This window comes from Cydia pomonella, chromosome 6 (assembly GCF_033807575.1).
Source record: "Cydia pomonella isolate Wapato2018A chromosome 6, ilCydPomo1, whole genome shotgun sequence".
Lineage (NCBI taxonomy): Eukaryota > Metazoa > Arthropoda > Insecta > Lepidoptera > Tortricidae > Cydia > Cydia pomonella.
The window spans coordinates 13,393,610-13,415,961 of record NC_084708.1 but is presented as its reverse complement, the minus strand read 5'-3'; the positions used below and the strand labels follow the sequence as shown (position 1 = coordinate 13,415,961).

The 22,352-nt window shown below is 37.2% G+C and overlaps 2 protein-coding genes and 1 long non-coding RNA gene across 9 annotated transcripts in view; 2 read left to right on the top strand and 1 right to left on the bottom strand.

The window, feature by feature from the left end:
• Positions 1-1,239: 1,239 nt before the first annotated feature.
• The window catches only part of LOC133519019 (vitellogenin receptor-like), a 37,819-nt gene continuing 16,706 nt past the window's right edge, over positions 1,240-22,352 (bottom strand). Inside the window, exons 1-5 of one of the 2 annotated variants that reach the window (XM_061852878.1) lie at positions 11,949-12,733; positions 8,377-9,488; positions 3,714-3,914; positions 2,931-3,050; positions 1,240-1,469 (exon numbers count right to left, since the gene is read on the bottom strand). In XM_061852878.1, coding sequence (XP_061708862.1) covers positions 1,240-1,469; positions 2,931-3,050; positions 3,714-3,914; positions 8,377-9,415 — 1,590 coding nt within the window. In that variant the 5' untranslated portion in view covers positions 9,416-9,488; positions 11,949-12,733. Of the gene's footprint in view, positions 1,470-2,930; positions 3,051-3,713; positions 3,915-8,376; positions 9,489-11,948; positions 12,734-22,352 lie in introns of those variants that run through there. The other variant, XM_061852879.1, reaches the window with a different exon arrangement.
• Positions 1,395-8,542, top strand: LOC133519029 (uncharacterized). Its single transcript, XR_009799571.1, has 3 exons — positions 1,395-1,510; positions 3,687-3,932; positions 6,605-8,542. It is a non-coding gene; the product is annotated as an uncharacterized LOC133519029 (long non-coding RNA).
• Positions 20,380-22,352, top strand: part of LOC133519017 (sphingomyelin phosphodiesterase) — a 32,927-nt gene continuing 30,954 nt past the window's right edge. For 5 of the 6 annotated variants that reach the window (XR_009799567.1, XM_061852869.1, XM_061852875.1 and 2 more), the window contains exon 1: positions 20,380-20,662. The gene's annotated coding sequence lies outside the window, so the exon portion shown is untranslated. The remainder of the gene's footprint in view (positions 20,663-22,352) is intronic. The other variant, XM_061852870.1, reaches the window with a different exon arrangement.

Genomic DNA, 22,352 nt, shown 5'->3' with positions numbered 1-22,352 from the left:
AAAAAAGGGGGGGTATCAATGTAACCCAAGTTCAGTTTAAAGTTGATCACCACTTTTTAGGGTTCCGTAGCCAAATGGCAAAAAACGGAACCCTTATAGATTCGTCATGTCCGTCTGTCTGTCCGATTATGTCACCGCCACTTTTTTCCGAAACTATAAGGGCTATACTGTTCAAACTTAGTTAGTTCAAGTAGATGTATTCTATGAACCGCATTAGGATTTTTACACAAAAATAGAAAAAGCCATCAATCAAATCAGCCATCGCCTCCCGGTTGATATTGTGTCAGATGACAGTTTAGATACTATTTTAAATAAATAAAAACCGTCAGCCGGTGGAAAGAAAGCTTTTTTTTCAGGCAACTAAGGCCCATATATCATATACCTTACAGACTAACATATACAATAAAAATCTTAAAATATAAAAATCATTTTAACAACGAAGTTTTCGGTTGCGCCACCTGTTCTGGTGCGGGATTCGGCAGATTCCCACGAAACCGCCGAAATATCACTCCTTTCAGCCAGAAGTTTGCGCTCGCGATGGTTTCCAGCAGCCGCAGCAGCAGGTTTATTGAAACGCCTGATGGTATGCTACATGCCAAGTTTCATGATTTTGTTATCACTATCATAAAAAGGCAAAGCGTTTATTTTTTTAATGTTCATGCGACCAGCTGACGTTCTTTCCGCCACGATATAACCGGCTGACGATTTTTTTAATTCACTAAACTATCATCTGTCAACGTATCAAACGGGAATGATAATTTTTTTTTACGCATTTCGGTGGCTGCCTTTACTTAACCCACCAAAGAAGCGGCAGTTGACGTCCACGAGGGTGCATAATACATAGCCGTTATTAACCACTATACGAGTTATCGCCCAGGAAGCGATTGGTCATAGAAATATGTTCCTGGCTCGCGGTCTATTATCTCACCCCTCTCTTTTGGTTAATAATATGAGGGACGCCGGGTTCATGAAAACAAAAAGAGACATTAATTTCAGTCACTATTTAATTAACTATCTATTTATACAAAGTAATGTAATTTAAGAATTACACCTACACAAAATTAAATCAAAATGATTTTAGCCATTTCAGATATACTTAAAAAGTTGAAATAACTTCCATTTGAAACAACTTAAAACATGACTGTTTTAAGTTGTTGTGTTAGTGACCTCTATCAATTGACACTACACTCAAAATAGAAGTACCTAGAAGAAATATTTTATAAAGGGAAGGTTGGACAATCAAGAGCAGTGAACTTCATCAGTAGCATCGCCGCAGTTATCTTGGCCGTCGCACCTCACGCTGTTAGACACGCAGCGTCGGTTCCTGCACTGCAGCTCGTGTTTACTACAACCGCCGTCGCAGCCGCGCGGTTCGTCACTACCGTCCGGGCAGTCGGCATAGCCATCGCAGAAGCGAGACTCGAGAATGCATTGACCGTCTGTGCAGGTGAACTGATCTTCGGGACATTCTGCAACATTTATGAAAAGTTAATACTTTCGCTGCCAAGAGGTGAGCAGGATAAGTGTCGTTTGTAAAATAGTCTGCAAAATTGTGAGTTGAATTAAGTTATATTTTGTTTAGATTTTTATGTTAAGTGGGTCAGGTTCGGTACGGTGTTGCGTGAGTCATTCATTCTTCAGAGATCTTGTCTGTCACAAATCTCAATAAAAACTACAAACCTAAGTAAGTATAGTACCGTACGAATTGTTAGCTTCTACCAATGCTGTTAGCGTGTGCGTGACGGTTACTGTGTCAAACACACAAAAAAGGTACCTGCAATACGTGCATGTTGTAATCTGCGGGGTCGATTTGACCCCGTCAAATTAAAATAGGTAGGCATGGGTAAAACGTAAAATAACCTTACCTACATACCTATCATTCATTACGAGATTAACTAATTGCCACTACAACTTAAACGATTACCGATTTACACGAGTCTGCTTATTAAGGTTAGGGGCTAAGAGTTGATAGCCTAGTATCAGACTATCAGTTACCTATATTGTTCGTGACCTTAACAAAATGTATTTACTCATTAGCAGTTCGATAAAAAGTGTCCCGGTGTTCGTTATTAAGGAAATTTATGTCAATATAGATTATAATGAATAGGAAATCCCGTTAGTTTGAGTGAATACATTCATAACCCCGTTTCGTGGCTACCAAATGAAGGTCACAGCGATTTACTTTACATTTGGTATAATAAGTATTTATAAATCGAAGACATTCGCTTTACCATTCTGAAAAAAACCTGAAACAAAGAATCAGGTTGTCTTTGTGGCACTATTATTATTTAAAGGTAAAGGAATAGGCGTACCTAGTGTACCTACTCTTCCTACAAAGTGTAGCAAGTACCTAGTGGCTAAGGTACCTATTGTAAAATATATCTGAAAATGGCTTATTTAATTATGATCCCTTTTGTTTCTAGGTTTAGCGCTCGAAACTGACCGAGATTCGGCTCTTGCCGCCCGGGTCAAGGCCCCTTATGGTCCTTTTTCACGAGTCTGTTTCGCAACCACCCCCATTTTTTTGTAGACAAACTTTTTTGTTCTTTGCCTTAGGTACCTTACTCTCTCAATTCTCTACATAAGGATAGGAGACTCAAATTGAAATTATTCATTGACATCTAATCACCGTAATCGTCATTGCCTTACCTATATAATTCAACAAACAACGTAGCTACAAGATAGTCCCGTCTCCAAAACGTATAGTTATTAGTTATCTTGTTATCTATTATGATCTTTGATGCCTACCATCCAAGTTATAGGTAAGGTAAGTAAGTTTCTAAGTAAAAATTCTTGGCAAGGGTCAATGCAGACGTGACAAAGACAACGTATTAAGAAACAATATAAAAATGTTGACAATTAGAAAGTCGCGATTTCGCGAAATTGATGGGCAGGTAAAATGGTAGGTAGTGAGTAAAGTGATAAATAACCTGTCGTGCAATTAAGTTCGTCGAAACCGTCCCAGCAGTCGATGATCCCGTCGCATAGTTTGTTGTTAGGGAAGCATGATATGAAGTGACCGCAACGAAACTGCTTCTTTAGATCGCATTCTGTAACAAGCAACAATCAAATCAATTTCTCCATTTGTAAAGTAAAACATGACACTAACGCCAACATCATTAGCTCAAACTCCAATATAAACTAAATATCCATAGGTACATGCACTCGAAGAGCATTACCACCTGTCCGTTCATTAGTTCGGTAAAACCCATCTGTTTCCTCTATTTTTATGGTTTAATTTAACGTACCTGCCTGTAACAACTTATTTTATCAGGACAACATTTTTTTTTTTTTTTTAATACTACGTCGGTGGCAAACAAGCATACGGCCTGCCTGATGGTAAGCAGTCTCCGTAGCCTATGTACACCTGCAACTCCAGAGGAGTTACATGCGCGTTGCCGACCCTAACCCCACCCCTCTCGTTGAGCTCTGGCAACCTTACTCACCGGCAGGAACACAACACTATGAGTAGGGTCAAGTGTTATTTGGCTGCGGTTTTCTGTAAGGTGGAGGTACTTCCCCAGTTGGGCTCTGCTCTAGATCTGGAATGACATCTGCTGGCTGTGCCCTACCACACAAGGCGAGATGACATTCACAATGCCCATACCTCTCTTTTGGACGTAGTTTAAGGACATACCCGGGTCCTTTAAGGACATACCCGGGTCCATACATACATATTTTTTCAGGACACAGAACATGTTGATTGTCCTTACCGCAGTGCGTCTCGTCAGACTTGTCGTAGCACTGAACGGCGCCGTCGCAGCGTGCCGCGGCCGGCACGCACAACCCGTTGCGACAGCGCCACTCTTGAGGCGAGCACGTGACCAGATTCAGCTGCCGGCACACGCGCACGCCTCGCAGTCTGTCTACTAGCTGACATGCCTCGGTCTCCAAGGCACACAGACCTCCACAACCTGCACAGGAAAATTTAGGTAAATTCAGATTATGTAAGTAGGAAAACCACGAGAGAAGAGAGAGAGAGAGAGTATTGACTTGAGAAATAAAAAAAAAACTGGCCAAGAGCATGTCGGGCCACGCTCAGTGTAGGGTTCCGTAGTTACTCTTCCGTCACAATAAGCTAAACTGGAGCTTAAAGTATAGTAAATTGTTAACCAAGGGATGAAACGGTACCTTTCACCCGAGTTAAACAAATAGGCAAATTTGCATAATCAGTACCTAATTAAAGTATGTAAGTCTTTTTACTATGAAGGGAAAACTTTTTGCGATAACTCAAAAATAGCTAAACTGTTCATGTCCGCTATAGTTTTCATTTAATGTCTTTCTTAAGCTCTACTTCCATGATTTTTTTCATATTTTTTAGACCTATGGTTCAAAAGTTAGAGGGGGGGGGGGACATACTTTTTTTTTTCGGAGCGATTATATCCGAATATATTCACTTTATCAAAAAGTGTTTCTTGAAAACCCCTATTAGTTTTGAAAGACCTTTCCAACGATAACCCACACTCTAGGGTTGAAGCGAAAAAAAAAATTTCTCCACCACTTTACGTGTACGGGAGGTACCCTAAAAAAATTAAATTTTTAGATTTTATTGTACGACTTTGTCGGCTTTATTGATTTATATATCCATGCCAAATTTCAGCTTTCTAGCACTAACGACCACGGAGCAAAGCCTCGGACAGACAGACAGACAGACGGACATGGCGAAACTATAAGGGTTCCTAGTTGACTACGGAACCCTAAAAAGGATAGAATAAAATATTATCCTTTTTTAAGTTTAAGTTGGTAACGCATACACTTAAAAAGGATAATATTTATTTTATCATTTCTGAAGCCTTTTTTTTTCGTAAAATGTATTATTTTTCCGTTTTTAGTTTTATGGCATTGTTACCTTATGAATGACGCGTGACGCATGAATGGAAACATACTGTATTCGTAAACTTTTATAAATAATCAGGATTTTCCTCAAGTTCGTCTGGGAAATCATTCCTGTCACTACACTTAAATCCATCTTCCGCCCCGCCACTGACCCCTCCCTCAACCCCTCAATCACTTAACCTCACAGCATATCAACCCCTGATCACTCAACCCAACAACCCTGATCCACCAACCCTGAATCACCAATCCTTCAACCACCATTCCCTGACCCATCAACCCCGTACCCCGTAACTTCTAACCCTTAACCTCAATCTCTCAACTTCCAACCACCGACCGCTCAACTCCTAACCCCCTATCCCCCAACTCCCAACCCCTCAGTCCCGGACCCATCAACTCACCGCCCCCTCAACCCCTAACCTCTCAAACCCTGACTCGTCAAACTCCAACCCCTCAACCCCCAACCTCAGACCCCCCAAACACCATCCTCTACATTCACCTCTCACACCTGCCCATGACCTATCAGTCTCATTCTTTAGTAAGTTCCAACACTAGTACTACCTACATCAAAAATCATAATAATTATAAGAAGGAATTTCCACATATTGCCCGTGGTCTTCATAATCAGTAGCCTTACCACGAGAAAGACACTGACATATTCGCTGGCGCAACATACTTTCTACGCATCTCGCTCCTACCAGCATTTTATTAGTGCGAGCGAGATGTATAGAAAGTAAGTTACGAAGACTTCCGAATATGTAATGTCAAACTCGTGGCAAGGCTAGTGTTGCACTAAGTACCTACATCAAATTGGTGGTTATCGGGAGACACCTAAATCACCATACACGTGCCTTTAAAGATTAAGAAGTTTTCTCAGTTCCTTATGGATCCCATCATCAGATCAGAACCAGATCAATACCACCACCACCTTAACCACCACCACCTTGAACCACCTTGGAGGTAGCTTTTTTCGAATAAGAAAAGAATTACTCAAAATCAGACCACGAGCTCCGGAGTAATCGGCGAATATACATAAAAAAAAATCTAAAACCGAATGCAGAACCTCCTCCTTCTGGGAAAAGAAGTCGGTTAAAACAAACGAATACTTCAATTGAATAATAATATAATATTAATAATAACTAGTCTAATTATGTATCTATAGTACTTATCGTTTATAGATCAACTTTCAAGAACTTTTTGGCTTTGCTTTAAGACTTGGGTTTAAGACACGCAGCCCTCGAAAGTCGACAACCTTTGAGTTATGTTTATTTATGTTTGTCGCAATGGCGAGGGCGATAAACATGCAAGCTAGAGCTTTCTTTATCAGTACTCGTGGACCGGACTTTTACGTCTTCTTCTAATCGGGAGATGAACTAATGATATGAATGTGGATAATGCGTTTGAAAGGCTAGGTATTATGGGTCTATGGCAGCTATTGTTGGAGTCCGTAAATTATTTTACAGTACATATGGTGCTACTTTACCGCACTAGTGCACAAATTAGCATATTACGTTACTGTATCAAACATTTAAAGGGCCATATGTACTGTAAAACGTTGTACGATACATGTACGAATAGGTAATTCGCAACTCGTGTCGATTTAAAACACTCCCTTCGGTCGTGTGTTAATTTATCGCCACTCGTTTTGAATTTCCTATTTTTCGCACTTGTATCGTAATGTACTATTTCAACACACTTGCTCAAAACGGCTTTTTTATTCCACCGAAGTTTGGCTCATAATCCTAGATATTAAACACGCGTGCTTTTTCAGATATATTATCCGACTGAGTTAAGAAGGTAACCGATTGCTAATAATATGTATGGAAATGGAGCCTTCGTATATTGGTCGAGTGGATTTTACAACGTGGACTGGCGGGAGCCGGCACCCCGCCCGCTGCCGGGGTCCGACGGCCGCTGGGGGCGGGGCGAGGTGCGGCAGCCAGTATAACAGATAAATACAAGACTTTTACTAACCGATTTAACAATTAAAATTTGATTGATATGAAAGTTTCTCTTTTTCTCCAAGTGTGTTGAAAAACGTCGTATGAAACGCGTGTGCTATGGTCATTACACACATGGGCTTTCTTATTGCGTGCTTGCTTGCAGCTCGCGCACATAATATCGCCTCGAGTGTGATAACCAACTTAGCACACTTGTATCACAATGTACTATAAAATGAAACTTTTTTTAGATCGACTAATTTTTTTCGTCCATCTATCGCATAGCATGTCGCATTATAGTATTAAAATTCTTCTTTATTTCCATTTTCTAGTACTTAGAGTCCATTATCTTTGAAATAATATTCATTATCAGATCAAGGTTACAATACTTAATTCACCAAGGCTGATATTCGCTTGTAATTTGATCAACACTTTACAGTAGACTTTATTAACCTTAAATACGGTAACGTTTAAGACGTCAACCTCTCCATATCTGTCAAATTCTACGGTGAATGGCAAATAGCCATATCATAGTAGGAATATGGAGTGTGGAATTAAGAGGAGTGGCATCTCTTATGGTAGAACTGTTGCAAAAGTGTCCAGCTGTCAGCTATAAATAATAGTTCCAAATCTCTCCAGAGTAGCGCTAGAGTAGCTAAAAACCTAGGCGTTATTGACGGAGTGAATTGCGCTGTCTATGATTTGTTTTTTTGTTCAAGTACTCTAGGTATTGTAGCGCCACCTATTTAAAGTTTATTGATGACACTTTTTGGTACATGGAGATTTCGTTCCTTATGTCCACCTTCCGTAAGTAGGAAGTTTACAGTCACATACGACGATGACGTCACGATTCCGTCAAACCATTCCCACAACGGTTGGCCACTCGCAAGCGACTAAGGCATCTCGAAAATCTCAGTGTAACGAGATCCGTACCTAACAACGTATGCGTAATCGGAGAGCTTATTTATGCCGGTTTCTTTAGCCCTTGACTCCCGTATGATAAGTAAGCGAAATTAATAATAATAATTAATTACAGCGCCATTCCGTGTTGAGTAGCTGAATCACATTGGCGTTGGGCGAGCTTTTGTAAGATAAGTTACGATTAAAAACACGTTTTTATTACCCTAAATCGAATAATTTTCCGATTTTGTTAATGCCTACAATACGAAAAGAATCAACTTTTAAATTTTTTTTATTTTATTTTATTTAAACTTGGGAAACAAACAGGCAAAATAGTACAATAAAATAATTAATTTAGACAATTCACAGCCAAAACAGTTTACACTTATGACTAATATTATTTATGATTGCTCAGACAAGACTTAATTTATTGGGTTACTACAACACCAATATATTTTGTACATTACAGAGATAATTATATTAGAAGACACGTATATTTACCATTAACATTTTTAAACCATTTTACTTACATTTATTTATTTTTTACTTTATTTTTATGATTTTTTTTTCGGAGAAACAAACTGTTTACAAACGGTTGTGTAATTTTACCTAAGCCATGGCTAAATTGCTTAAGCTTTATGGGATTTTGTCAGTTTTCGTCAGTGTTTCACACATAGGAATAAGGGACGTAATGTAAACTTACCCGTAGGATCATCGGAGTCGATAGCTTTCCTGCAATCAGGTGTTCCGCTGCTTTCGTTTAGCATGCATATTTCATCTGTTTGGCACGAGCAGAAACTTTGCGATACAATGTCTCGATTTATGATATCTTTAGGTTTTTGGCTTTCTTTGCTTTTGTTAGAGTTTCTCGGATATGTCCTTATATTCTTACGGATTTTAGATAAAACATTATTAATTAAGGAATTATTTTCCGTTGTACTGCTAAACTCGTCTTCTGTTGTCAATGATATTTCTGAGGTGACAACTTCGGGCAGTTGTGCCGACGATAATGCGATATTTGTAACTGCTGACGAAGTTTTATTTACAATTACGGGTTGGGTTGGCACTACAGTTGTACTAATTACTTTTACACGTGTAGAACTAGGAGTAGTAAAATTCACCAAAACAAAACTTATAACTACAATAGCAATAATCATCACACTTATTGAGCACGCTTGGATCTGAGTCCGCTTCTTCACGGGTTCAGTCAGAGCAAAATTCACGATACATCCGACGCCTTTTAGGCTTTTCCTAAGTCTTCGAGGGTTACTTTCAGCAGGCTGTGGTTCATAGGAAGTAAATTTTTGGCGAATACTTGAGTCTATTTGATGAGATATTGATGGAATGCAACGGTTAATTTCTACCTCTGTGATAGCGGAGTCTTTCGTGGAACTTCTTCTGCACGAGAAAACTTCTGTTCTACTAATATCTTCACATATGGAATCTTCTCTGGGGTCATCTAACGGTAAGCTAATTTCTTTGGAAATTCTTATGTTTGGAGTGGAATGCTCATTTGGTCGGAAATCAGTTCGTGGAGATTTTATCTCATATTTTCTCATCTTTCCCCTGCAAGTATAACAATACGTAATCGCTCTATCGTCCACACCTTGGACATTGTTGAGGATTGTTTTCCGTAGATTGCTGTTTAACCAAAGATGGGAGCAGTAAAGTTGATCCCAGTTGGATGTAGAAACATTGGTTGCGCTAGCTATCTCCCCGGAAAAACTGTCCGTCAATGTCATAGTGTCCGGTTGCTTCTTTGTATGTATATCATATTCATATTGGATTTAGTTACATTAGTTTGATTGAGAATGTCTGAAACAAACATAAATTAATAACGTTTTAGTTTATTTGTGTAGGTACTCGTACACTTAAGGTTAGGTAGGAAATAAATTTTTGGAACTGATAGGGTGTCCAAGAGTATCCCTAATTCCCTACCTGCTCCCTTTACCTCAGTTGCACGTTACTTGATATCTTTAGAAGGGCATCATGTAGTATCTTTTACGGATAAGTAATTCTAATTGCGTGAAAACGACACCGTTTAATCTATGCGGGTATTCGTGTCCGTAATTAAAATTAAGGGATTAAGTGCAGGAGGGGAGGTCTGTGCCCAGCAACGTCTCTAATATACAGGGTGTTTATTAAGTCACCTGTAATAATTTACGGGTTGAATATATAGATCATACTGAGTAACTTTTACTATGGGGTCAGTCCCGAAATAGCGAAAAAAAATTTGTCTGTTTCATACATTTTGTCTGTCTGGCCTTGACATTTTCTATGGAAGATTGTTTTTTTTTTTTTCGTGATTTCGGGGTTGGTCCTATCGTAAAAGTTGCTCAATATGACCTATATATTCATTCAGCTCGTCAATTATTGCAGTCATGAAGAAATAAAAACCCTGCATATATAATAAAAACAATAATCTTGTAAGTTTCTTAATATATATATATATATATATATATATATATATATATATTTTTTTTTAATAGGTATATATATATATATATATATATATATATATATATATATATATATACCTAAACAATTATCTTTTAAGTTAAACGACAGACAGTAAGTAGGTAACTTGGGACTTACTTTGGGTTATTACCACTAGTTACCAGCAAGTTGTTACCAGTGGTGGGATTTTTTTCCCAGTAGGTAATTACCACTAAAACGTTGTTAATAAAAACAGTATAAATAGTAGGTACTTATAGTATAAATACTCTTTAATAAATAATGATAAGTCTATTAAGTATTAGTGTTCCAATAAACTGCCAATAGGCGGTTTTTGACTGATTTGTAATTAATTCCAATTACAATTAATAAGATAACTTTCCTCCAAACGTTAATTTTCCCTTGACTATTTTAGTTTTTGCACATCACTTTTAAGGCAGTTTAAAAACTTCTATTTATACTGTTTTTATTAATATTGAACTCTAACCAAATTTTAAGGGGAGGGAAAAAATCCCACCTTTTACCAGTGGTAACTACTGGGAAAAAAATCCCAAGGTTTGGTAAAAGGTGGGTAAAAATTCCCAGTACCACTGGTAACAACTTGGTATTAACTAGTGGGAATAACCCGTGATTTTCACACGGCGCCGGAAAGAGATATTACGTCGTGAGCACTGTTATGATTATTATAAATCTCATTCATGCTACTTTCTCAGGTTTTTCTTGTTATTATCTCCGAATTGACTAGGTTGTAAACGCCTTACTATCTACATGAAGTTCACGAGGTTTAAATTAACCTGTGTCGGGTCCGGGAAACTGCCCGCGTAGCCAACATGCCAATCGTTAACGCTCCGTAGCGAACGAAGCGCAATTGTCACTGTAGCACTGATTTGGAAGAGTGATAGAGAGAGATGACTACGCTACGCTACGGAGCGTTAACGATTGGCATGTTGGCTACGCGGGCTGTACTATTAACTCAGAGTTAGTTGGCCCTTGAACGCGCAAGTTTAATTAGTAAGCTGAAGCATAGACGGTGTAATTCTTTGCATAATCCTGTATGATAAGGTGCTTTATTTATCTTGATTCAAGGCAGGCCGGTGGGAATTGAGTTCAATGGACGCTTCGCCAAATTGCCACTTTTCCTTGTTTATTTAGCATTTAAAAAACCTGCAGTAGTATGAAGTATAAAGACAAGAGATTTTTTATCAGACACTTTATGTAATAAGTAGGGAAATAATTTCAACCAGCACAATTTATTATTTACCTATTCATTAAATGAAAATTCAAAAAAATTCTATTAAAAAAAAACCTCATGTTTATTTATGAGAATTATTACTAGTCCTAAAAAGCAATTAGGTGTTCTTATTATTAAGCTTAAATCACGATTAAATTGTTTTTCATTACAAGATGCTGACAACTTCCTGACCTGAATAAATAAATGGATATATATTAATGGGTGACACGAAATGGATACTTAATGTGATTGCGTATAAATAAAGTTAATTTTACGTAGGTATTTTGTAACTTATAGAAGATAAAAAATTAAGAATAAAGTAAGTCAATAAGTAATGGTAAGTGAATTAAAAAATAGGTATTAATTCGTTAATTATCAATCAACCAAGAAAAATCTACGGGAAAACTACTACGGGAGTACAAAAATAGTACTTCAAGAGGAGTAGCTCCCAAAAGCAGGAAACATTTGGAATCTGATACGTAACTAATAAATTCTAATATCAACGTGCTGCGTCAGCTGAGTCTGTGTTCGACCTTATATCTAAAGATTAAAACTATGTAGGATCGTAATTGATAACGCTATCTACTTACGTGCTGTGATAAGTTGATGTACTAAACTGACACTTTACAAGAACATTTGCTAAATTAAATATTGTCTAATTATGGAAGTACAATGTAGGACGTCAGCGGGCCGGGCAGCCGCGGCTCTTGTGGACGGCGCTCCGTTGCCGGGACGACCATTAAACAACCCACACAACCCCTTTGAAGTAAAACTGGCAAAGAAAAGAGATACTTATTTTAAATAAGTGTATGCTAGAAAGAGATGCAACTAGGGGTTGGTGACGTATGGTGGTGCCAGTGGCCAAAGGCTGTGCTCAGCCAAGAGTGACACGCAGCAGGTTTTTATCGGGGGAAAGCAACTGAACTAACAGCTGTTCATGTCACGCCCTTAGTTAACGCGATGCACTTCAAGTACCTACTCGTACAATGAATGCAGGTGCTCTTACCGTCACGCTATGTATTTTAGATGGGCGTTGAGAGATTTAGAGTCGCACGCAATTAACATGGTATTACTTATAGCATAAGTGAATTTATGGATGTGTGCTATGCCTCTCTGTCTGGCTCCATTGAGATTTTTATTATTTTAAACACATAGAAAGAAGGATGAACAATTGGACATAGGAAGACAGAAATAAAGTAGGTGCCTACTTAATTTTTCTAAATTATATAAATTCATGACAGGGGGTCATGGTAAGCAAACTGAAATTAATAGATTAAAAGGTACACTCAAGCACAGCTATTAGGTTAGCGTCGGCGTAGGTACCTATAAGTATAATAAGTATTATTATTATTGATTTCTTTAGACGCCTGTAAAATGGTATATTTGATATTCTAACAGCTCCGTTTCTAGTTCTCGATATTCATCGACAGTATTGTGTTATCTTAAGTACAATCTTAAGTAAATGCATACATTATTTTTCAACACACATGCTCAAAACGGCGTTTTTATTCCACCGATTTTTGACTCATAATCCTAGATTAATATCTAGGATTATGAGAACACGTGTGCCTTTTTCGTATATTATAAAACACGTGCTTTTTCATTATATTACCCGACTGCGTTAAGAAGGTAACTGATTGCTAATAATATGTATGGAAACGGAGCCTTCTTAAATTGGTCGAGTAGATTTTACAACGTGGACTGTCGGGAACCGGCGCCCCGCCCGCCGCCGGGGCCCGCCGGTGGGGCGAGGGGGCGGTAGGCAGTATGACAGATGCAAGACTGCATACTGGGCCAAAATACTTTTTGATGCCTAAAAACTGGTCCCTCCGAAAGAATAATTAATTTTATGGGATATCAGTACAAAATTGCGCAAAAAGTATACTTATATCGAAATATAACATTATTTTCTAACGCAGAAAACAAGATTTGACCGGGAAAATATGTTATTTTTCCTAAAATTGCGGTAACAACGTTGTAATTTTTGGTAACGCAGTCGTTCTTAGTACAAAATATTGCTGTCCTTGAGCACTGTGTCAAGATGTACTTAGCTATTTCTCCCAATATTTCCTAGGTGGCGTTGAATCTTAAATGTCCCTATGAAAATGTAACATTTGAACTTTATTACAACGCCAATAGATATTTTTTACATTAAATATTTCATGGAATAAAAAATTATTTAGTCTGTGTCCCCAATAAAGAACAAAATCGTAACTACCTTGCGTTGCTATATGAAAATAAACCTTAAAGTGAGTGTGTTACATTTTATTTCACTTCATTTCGTTCGACTTATTGTAACTATTAGAACGAATGATAGCAACTGCGCGGGGGGGAGACCGCTAGCAGGATCAGTCGCGTCACAGTCGTTGAGAGAGGTGCGTGTGTTTATTGCGTGGCCGCTGAGTTACCGCTGTTGAAAGGTACGTACTGACGATATTTTACATTATTGTTATTTTAATACGCAGTTAGTCATGCTTTGTTTCTGTCAGTGTTAGAATATTTGCATTTTGTTATTCTTTTTAGTGAATATTTACAACGCAGTCAAATATTTACAACTGCGTAACTGCTACACTGCGTTACTAGAAAAAAGTAACGCAGTTGTTGTAAAGGTAACGCAGTTGCGTTTTTTATTATTTTTAATGTTAGAAATATGTTAATAAGACCGAAATGCAAAAATACTGTTTCTTTCTTCACAGAAAGAAGCTTCTGCACTAAATGGCGTTAACGAACGCAGAAAAGCAACGTCGTTATAGGCTTAAATTAAAGTTGGACCCTATAAAAAATGCTGAAGCCAAAAAAAAACATCTTGAAAGGTACCACGCTAATAAAAAACTTGTAAAAGATATGACAGAGCGTGAACACAGAAATATCAAGCGTAAATGGAAGACTGCGAACAAGAAACGACGAGAACGTCAAAAGTGTGCTCAACAAATTATGAACATTACACCGGCGTCCAGCCCACGGTCAGGAACTCCAGTTTCACCGAGATCTAGAGGTCGAAGACAAATACGAAGAGATCGCTCTGCAGTTTACAGAAAAAATCTGAAAATTCAGGAAGAACTCGAAAAAATGAAACGGCTGTGCGATAAATACAAAAAGAGATACCAACGAGCTAAAACCACAATCAAAGACACGAAAAAAATTAATAAGCTTAACCAAAACAAGTATTCAACGATATCTAATGCAATCAAAGACCATTACAAAAGTTTGAAGTCAGTGAGAGAGAAGAAAGCCTTAAAACGAATTTTCCAAGGAGAAGGCATAGCCAAGTCTAAAATGAAGATTAGTATTATACGCGAGACTTTGGGCATTGATCAGATGAAAGTGATGAAACGACAGAATAACCCTTTAGGGAAAAAGCTTCTGGCTGATAATATTAAAAGCTTTTTTGACCGTGATGATGTTTCTAGAGCTACGGCGGGTAAACGGGAAACTGTCACCCTTAAAAAAATAAAAATGCAGAAGCGCCATTTACTGGACACGATGAAAGGCCTATTTCGTTCATTCAAAAAAGAAAACCCAGAACTGAGATGTTCTTATTCATATTTCATAAAAAATAGGCCTTTTTACGTAAAACCGCCTTCAGTTGCTGGAAGAGAGACTTGCCTATGCAAGACACATACAAATGCGCAGTATATTATAGATGCTCTTCACAAAACAAGAGTCCTTGCAACCTCAAACATGAACGAACTTATCGCTAGCACAGTATGCTCGACATATAACAAAGCTTGTATGACTGGCAATTGTAAAGATTGTAAGACAAAAGAAATACTTTTTAGGGAAACAACAGGTAATCTCGGATTAGTGAAATGGGCTCATTGGATAAGGAAATCGGAAATGATTGAAAAATCAGGCAAAAAAGTAAAAGTTACTAAAAACGTAAAGGAAATAGCTGAAGGAACAGTTGAAGAATTGATAGGAAACTTAAAACAGACTTTGATACAATTAAAGAAACATATTTACAACATTAAAATACAGTACAAGAGTTATCGAAATGCTATAGATAATTTGAATAATAACGAAGTCGTTCTGCATGTCGACTTTAGCGAAAACTATAACTGTAAGCATTTTGAAGAGGTGCAGTCCCACCATTTTGGCGGATCAAGAAAGCAAGTAACTTTACATACGGGAGTTATGTACACAAAACCTGAAGGACATGACAAGCCAACTGTAAATTCATTTTGTACCATTTCTGCGAATAATTCCCATAACCCTGCCTCCATTTGGGCACACCTACATCCAATTATTCGCGAAATACAACACAACAACCGTCATATAACTACAGTTCACTTTTTCTCCGATGGACCAGCTACTCAATACCGGCAGAAGCAAAATTTTTATTTCATAAGTCACAGACTATTCAGCGAATACAATTTCATCCGCGTTACATGGAATTTCTTTGAAGCTGGTCATGGAAAAGGGGCTGCTGATGGCGTTGGTGGCTACCTCAAACGCACCGCAGATGAAAAAGTAGCTGCTGGTTCCGATATTTCTGATGCAGAAGCTTTTTATTATACTTTGAAGGATTTGAGCAAGGTTCGAATGTACTTACTGACTGAAAGCGACATTCAAATCGTTGAAAAAGCACTACCTAAAAACCTAGTGCCACTCCAGGGTACTATGCAAGTACATCAAGTTTTTACTGACACTCCCGGTGAACTTCAATACAGAGACCTCAGTTGCTTTTGCGAAAGGGGTTTTTGCCGTTGCATGAATCCAAAAACATATCAGCCTGTTCCTGTTCCTGTCATTAATACACTTAGAGAAGATATTCTTTCGTTTGAATTGGATGAGGAATCAGTCCTAGATGACATTTCTAATGTCGTTGCCGTACCTAGAAGATCATATTATAATACGGTTTATTCCTCATCTTCCAACTCTGACGACGAACCTTTAGCAAGATTTAGCCAACCATCGGTTTCTAATATAAACGAAATGCAGCTAATTGAAAAGGAAAATGTTCATCCTTCAAAAATATCTGACGGTGTCCATGTTTTAATAAAAGTGTCTTCTGTCAAAGACAAACACTACACTTACCTCGGCGTTGCTAAAAGTGAAGTCGATGAAGAAGGAGACGTAAAAATTATGTTTTACAAGATGGTAGATAAAACTGGCAAAAGATTCAAAGCAGTGGAGACTGATATTTCTTACGAGCCTTATGATAACATCTTGGAAATTGTTCCTAACCCTAAAGTTATCGTAAAAGGTAAAAGGGTATATTTTCATTATGATGAAGCAATTAACGTATATGAAAAGTAAGACTGAATTATTTGTATTAAATTTGCTAAGTTTGTTGTTATTGAAGTTATTTGAGTTACTTGTTAAGATATCACGTCATAAGAAGTAAAATTTTGTTTTGTTTTATCATTATAACAGATCTCTATAGAAAGTACTAAGTATAGTATGTAAGAAAATACTACTGTGTTACTAAGCTTACTACTGCGTTACTTTTGTGTCCCCTTGATTATTGTAGTAATTTCAGTAATACATGGGCTTCTAGTGATCTTAAATGCCTGAACCTCTTACGTACGTATTATTGATCAAAAGTGGAAGGTTATGCCATTAGGTGGTATTCAATATAAGTTGTTTTTTGTTATTAATAGGAAAGTTTAAGTTTTAAAATGACACTTTGGTAACGCAGTAATCTTAATTATTAAGAATACTCCATGAAACTGATTATTTCTGTGATTTAACTTACTAAGAGCTAAATGTAAGCGTTACAGTTTAAAACTGACATATTGAAAAGTCTGATTGTGCAATTTTAATAAAAAAAGTTAATTTTGTAAAAAAGTAACGCTGTTGTTTAATTTCTTGACACCTTGATATATTAGTTGCCAGTAATATAATAAACTCATTAAAACTATCGCTGCAGAGGTATGTATATTATAAATCGAACTATAACTCATCTATATTAACCTAAAAAAACAAAGAAATTTAATATTTTATTTTTATTTTTTATCGAAATTTGTATGCTCGGATTAGGCATTAAAAAGTATTTTGGCCCTACTAACCGATTAAACAATTAAAATTTGATTAATATGAAATTTTCTTTTTTCCTCGCAAGTGTGTTGAAAAACGTCGTATGTAACGCGTCTGCTATACATTACACACATCGGCTTTCTTATTGCGCGCTCGCTCGCAGCTCGCGCGCACAATATCGCCTCGTATATAATAACCAACTTAGCACACTTGTATCACAATGTACTATCAGGTGCCGGTATATTATAATTATGTAATGCCCATATTGGTTACAATACTGGTCAAGAATACCCCCAAGCAATTAATAAACAGCTATCTTTCTTTCTTATCAAACTGTACGTGTGTTGACCCGTTGAAGAGTTACAGTTGCTAGCGCATTTATAAGGAATAATATCAATATTTAATTTTACCCTTTTTGAAGATGTTTTATTTGAAATATTAATTTTATCAGCAGGTACAGTCAAGGTATCAAAATATATCGGTTCCAGGTACCTGCCTGTCTAATGTCTACATAACCGTGGCATGGCAAAGATTATAGGTAACTCGGTTCGGTTCTGTTTTTCCAATGTGTGTTCTTTGTATGACAGGCCCAATACATTGCATAGAATAGAACTATTGTTGCATTTCTCAGCAACAATTTATCTAGGAAAAACTTTCAACATAATTAACATACATAATACCTACAATAATTTTAACATTACTTATTACTTATTTTTTACCTTTCGTATTCGTTTTATGATGACGGTGATAGGATTAAATTTATAAGTATGGAATGAAATTAAAGAAATCTCTAATTTCTATTTAAATATCTACTATGTACGTGCATATTAGTAGCAAGGAAACAGGTGTCAGGATTGACTAGTTACCTACCGGGGCCTATAATGCCTAAGTTTAACTCGTTAAGTTAGAGTTATAATTGTACAGTGCAATATTATAAGTATTATTCACTGCCAGGCAGTAATGACCAGCGGTAATCATGTTCGTTGCACTCCAGCCAGGGTAAGAGAGACCATATTTGTTATACAAATGAAAGTTAAGACTTACACAAGTTCTTTTACCTCTGATAATAGAATAGCGGGTTACCAAGGAAGATAAAATAAGGTCCAATGTCATGAATTGTACTTTACACAATCGCTGAGGAAAAGTTTAGAAACCGTGTATTTTTTATTTTTAACCGACTTCAGGATTTAAAAAGAGGAGGTTATCAATTCGGTTGTATGTTTTTATTTTTTTTTATGTTTGTTACTCCATAACTCCGTCATTTCTGAACCTGAATTTTTTTGTCAGGTTCGCGTTCTGACGATGGGATCCATGAGGAATCGAGTGAACTCTTCAAATATGAAAGGCATACATATAGTGATTATTGTATTTTCTTTAACAAATCAAGCATTTACATTTAAAATAGTGGCATTTGATGAAGTGGAACTGCTGATGATGATCAGAATGGTACACTTCAACGACGCATAGTACACGTTTGGTGATTTGTCCTCTTCGCTGTGTTTGTTAAGCAAATTAGATTTTCAAGACAAATTTTTGTCAAGTTCGAGTTCTGACGATGAGGTCCATGAGGTCTCGAGGGAACTCTTCAAATGTTAAAGGCATATATATAGTGATCTTAGTATTTTCATTAACAAATCAAGTATTTACATTTGTAGAAGTGACATTTGATGAAGTGGAACTGCTAATGATGAACAGAACGGAACTCTTCAATGATGCATAGTTCACGTTTGGCAATTTGTTCCCTTTGCCAAGCAGTTAGGTTTTCAAGGCACATTTTTATATTTCTATCCTATTTAGTTTTTTTTAATAATTATCTGGTGCTTCATTTCATGCATGGTGTGAAATATTTTTTCTTAAATACAGTCGAATACCCTATTGCGGGTTGCGGGTATCTTACCAGTCAACCATAGGGCAAATCTGAAATGTGTCAAGGTGGGTGCAGTGGCAAAAAAAACATGTTACCTCCTTTTCTACATAATTAGGCGTAGACGCTGTCTTTTTAATTTCATTGTATGAAATCTAAAATCAACAATAATCGTTCTTTCACCGGTCTCCCTCATTGAAGTCGGTTTTTTTTCTTACAAATTATATTTCGCAGGTACGTGTTTGTGTACCTATGCTTATTAATAATCATTTCCATATTAGATATTCGTAGATACAAAACTTCAAAAAAATAGGTATGTACGTATGTACTTACATAAGTACATACCTATTTAAGTGCTAACTATCTCACAATTGACGTTCACATTTAAAATTAGTGTACCTACTACTAAAACTAAGCAGTTTTCATTTTATATGAAGGATATTTATTTGTGTCCTTGCGTCGCTTTCGCTGAATGAATGGATGAAAAATATTCATTATGTTCTAATGGTACATACTAATGGTTGAGTAAATTATACCTACTACAGTATCCAAACATGTTATTTCAAGTCATTGCCCTTCGGGTTAACCAGTGTCCTTGCGACTTAGCAAAGAACCGCATGGGCTATGGGCTATACATGATGTATCGACTGTGAGCTCGTCCCTAACATAATTTGACCTCGAGACTCGTAGAATCAATGAGTAATCAGCGGTCAGACGTATAATTGTCCCTGTGTGGATGCAGAAAGCCATTTGAATAGCCCGGCAGTTTTCATAATTAAACGTAGAAATTAATAGGTCTTGCATTTTGGACAAAACCTGCTTTGTAGATTCCTTTGTTTTTTTTTCTTAATGTAAGGTAAAAAGTAATTTGTTAAATAGGCTTAAAATCATCTCTGTGTTATTATCCTTGTTAGACTGTGACATAACAAGGCGCTGTTCACTTTCCTCATTGTTTTAGGAAGAATAGGAAGTCAATGGTTATAATCGTAAGTTAGTGAATGACGTCGCGTGCGTGCGATGAACGCGCGAGTGCGTCGAGTTTCAGGCCCTGCCTGTGCTGCTGGTGCAGTCATCAGCATCTCCCTGGTCTGGTGCATAGCGAAATACTTGGCCCGCCGAGCGGGCCGAAGCCCAACTCGCAATCAAAGCAGAGCGCATCGCATCAAGCACAACTCTCACTGCTCGCGCCGCGTGCGGTTGTGGTCACTTGCCTCCACTCCTCGCTTCGCTCACCGGACTCGGACACACACTCAGTGTACTTGCACACAGCGATCCGTATGCGCGCTTTAACGTACATCGCGCAGTTTCTCTCGTAAATAATTAGTATGTGAATGCGACGTGTATTTGTTCAACACGAAAACGAGTGAAATGGTGTGGATTCGCTGATCAGTGCGCGTTCGCTTCGCCTTGCACTTGGACTGACTTCATGAGGAACTGGTATAAATATCCTGTTTTGCTTAAGTGAGCTAAATACGTTGATTAAGACTAAGTTCTTATAAGTGCAACAGTTGTTCCGTGATCTTTAAAGATGATCTTCATCACATTATTGCTTAATAACAGCTAAAAGTCAATATTACCTATTATCATTACGAGTTGTGTAGGTCAGATAATCAGATGTCCCACTTGTCAACGCGCGGCATCAAGTCACCAAACAGAGTGGCGAACTGCTGTTAACTGTTAGTTCGTGCCGGTTTATTGGCTACGATAGTTTAGAGGGCATTCTATTTTACACTTTCCGCGAAGTTTTGCACTTATAATATAATCAACACTGGTTCAAGTTTTTGTATAAGCAAAAATGTGGTCAAGGGTGACCTGTTCAAACGTTTACGTACTCTTTTTACTGCTGTAGTAGTCGGAACCGTCGGAAGGTACTAAATTATGTCGTCAGTTTATAAGGTTACCTAGGTAATCAGTCAAAATATGAAGACCTACCTAACACAATAAATAATAAAGTAAACTAATCTTTGATAGATAGATAGATAAATTCTTTATTCATTCATTATATGGCTTTTAAGAGCCAATTATTCGCCTGGTTAAACATATTAATTATGGCATTAACTTAAAAATCAATAATTACCTCAATATACCTACAACCATTATTATAGAATTCTGATAGAATTACTTAAAGGCAAACGGTATTTTTAAATTACCGATATTCTAACGCTGACGTTTGACGTTTTGTTTTTCCTCGATGAGTGTATACTCGTTAGTAATAATAACACAGTGTAATGAAAACGTGTTATGTTATTTCCGTATGTTTTCAACTGAAAGCGGCGAATGTAATGATTGTCGTTGTCGTATCGTGTGACGCGGTATCTCCGTTTATTATAAAAAAAAAGTGAAATGCGTTGTTAACCGCTTCTTATAAACGTATATTGTATTCAATTATGGCGCGTGATAGCTCCGAAGATAATCCAGTTAGTTCAAGCTAAGTGTCGCTAAGCCGAAGACTAGTCGGCTCGACTTTCTCATACTTAGTCTGGTACTTAGAAATTATGACGACGGCAGGGCCAGCGCAACCTGTCGCGAGTTTATCGCGCGACGTTACCAAATGTTAGCTTACACTAATATGTGGCGGAGTAAACCGACATCAGTTTATTATTTATTAAAAGTATGACTGAAAAGGTATGAAGCTACATAAATAACAGTAAAGTCATAAGACTTATAAGATACTGTGTTAGTCTCGTGAAAACATGAAATACACGCCCGCAGTTTTCTCTAATTCTGCATATTAAATCAAGAATGTGCATTCTTTTTTGTCAAACGAGAATATGATTGTTAATTTGTTATCTACCGTTATAGATAAAATAGAAAAATGTATATTATAGATGGGACAATCTGTAGGTATCACACAAAAATAGTAATTGTTACAAAAGCTTTGTTTACCTACATTGAAATCTTTTTCGTTAAACACAATTATTTTATATTTTGTTGCATCCTATACTAAACAAATATTGCTTTTCCCTTGTCGGTTTTGCTACACGCATCAGATGCCACCTTTGAACTTTGGCTACGCTTTCGTCTTACCAGAGAAAATTTGAAATAGAGGTGTATTGTCAAATAAAACTTTGTAGCGATGACGTAAATTAACTGCCATCTTTCGACACATAATTAAAACTTACAGAACGCCATTTGATTTTTATCCTTATTA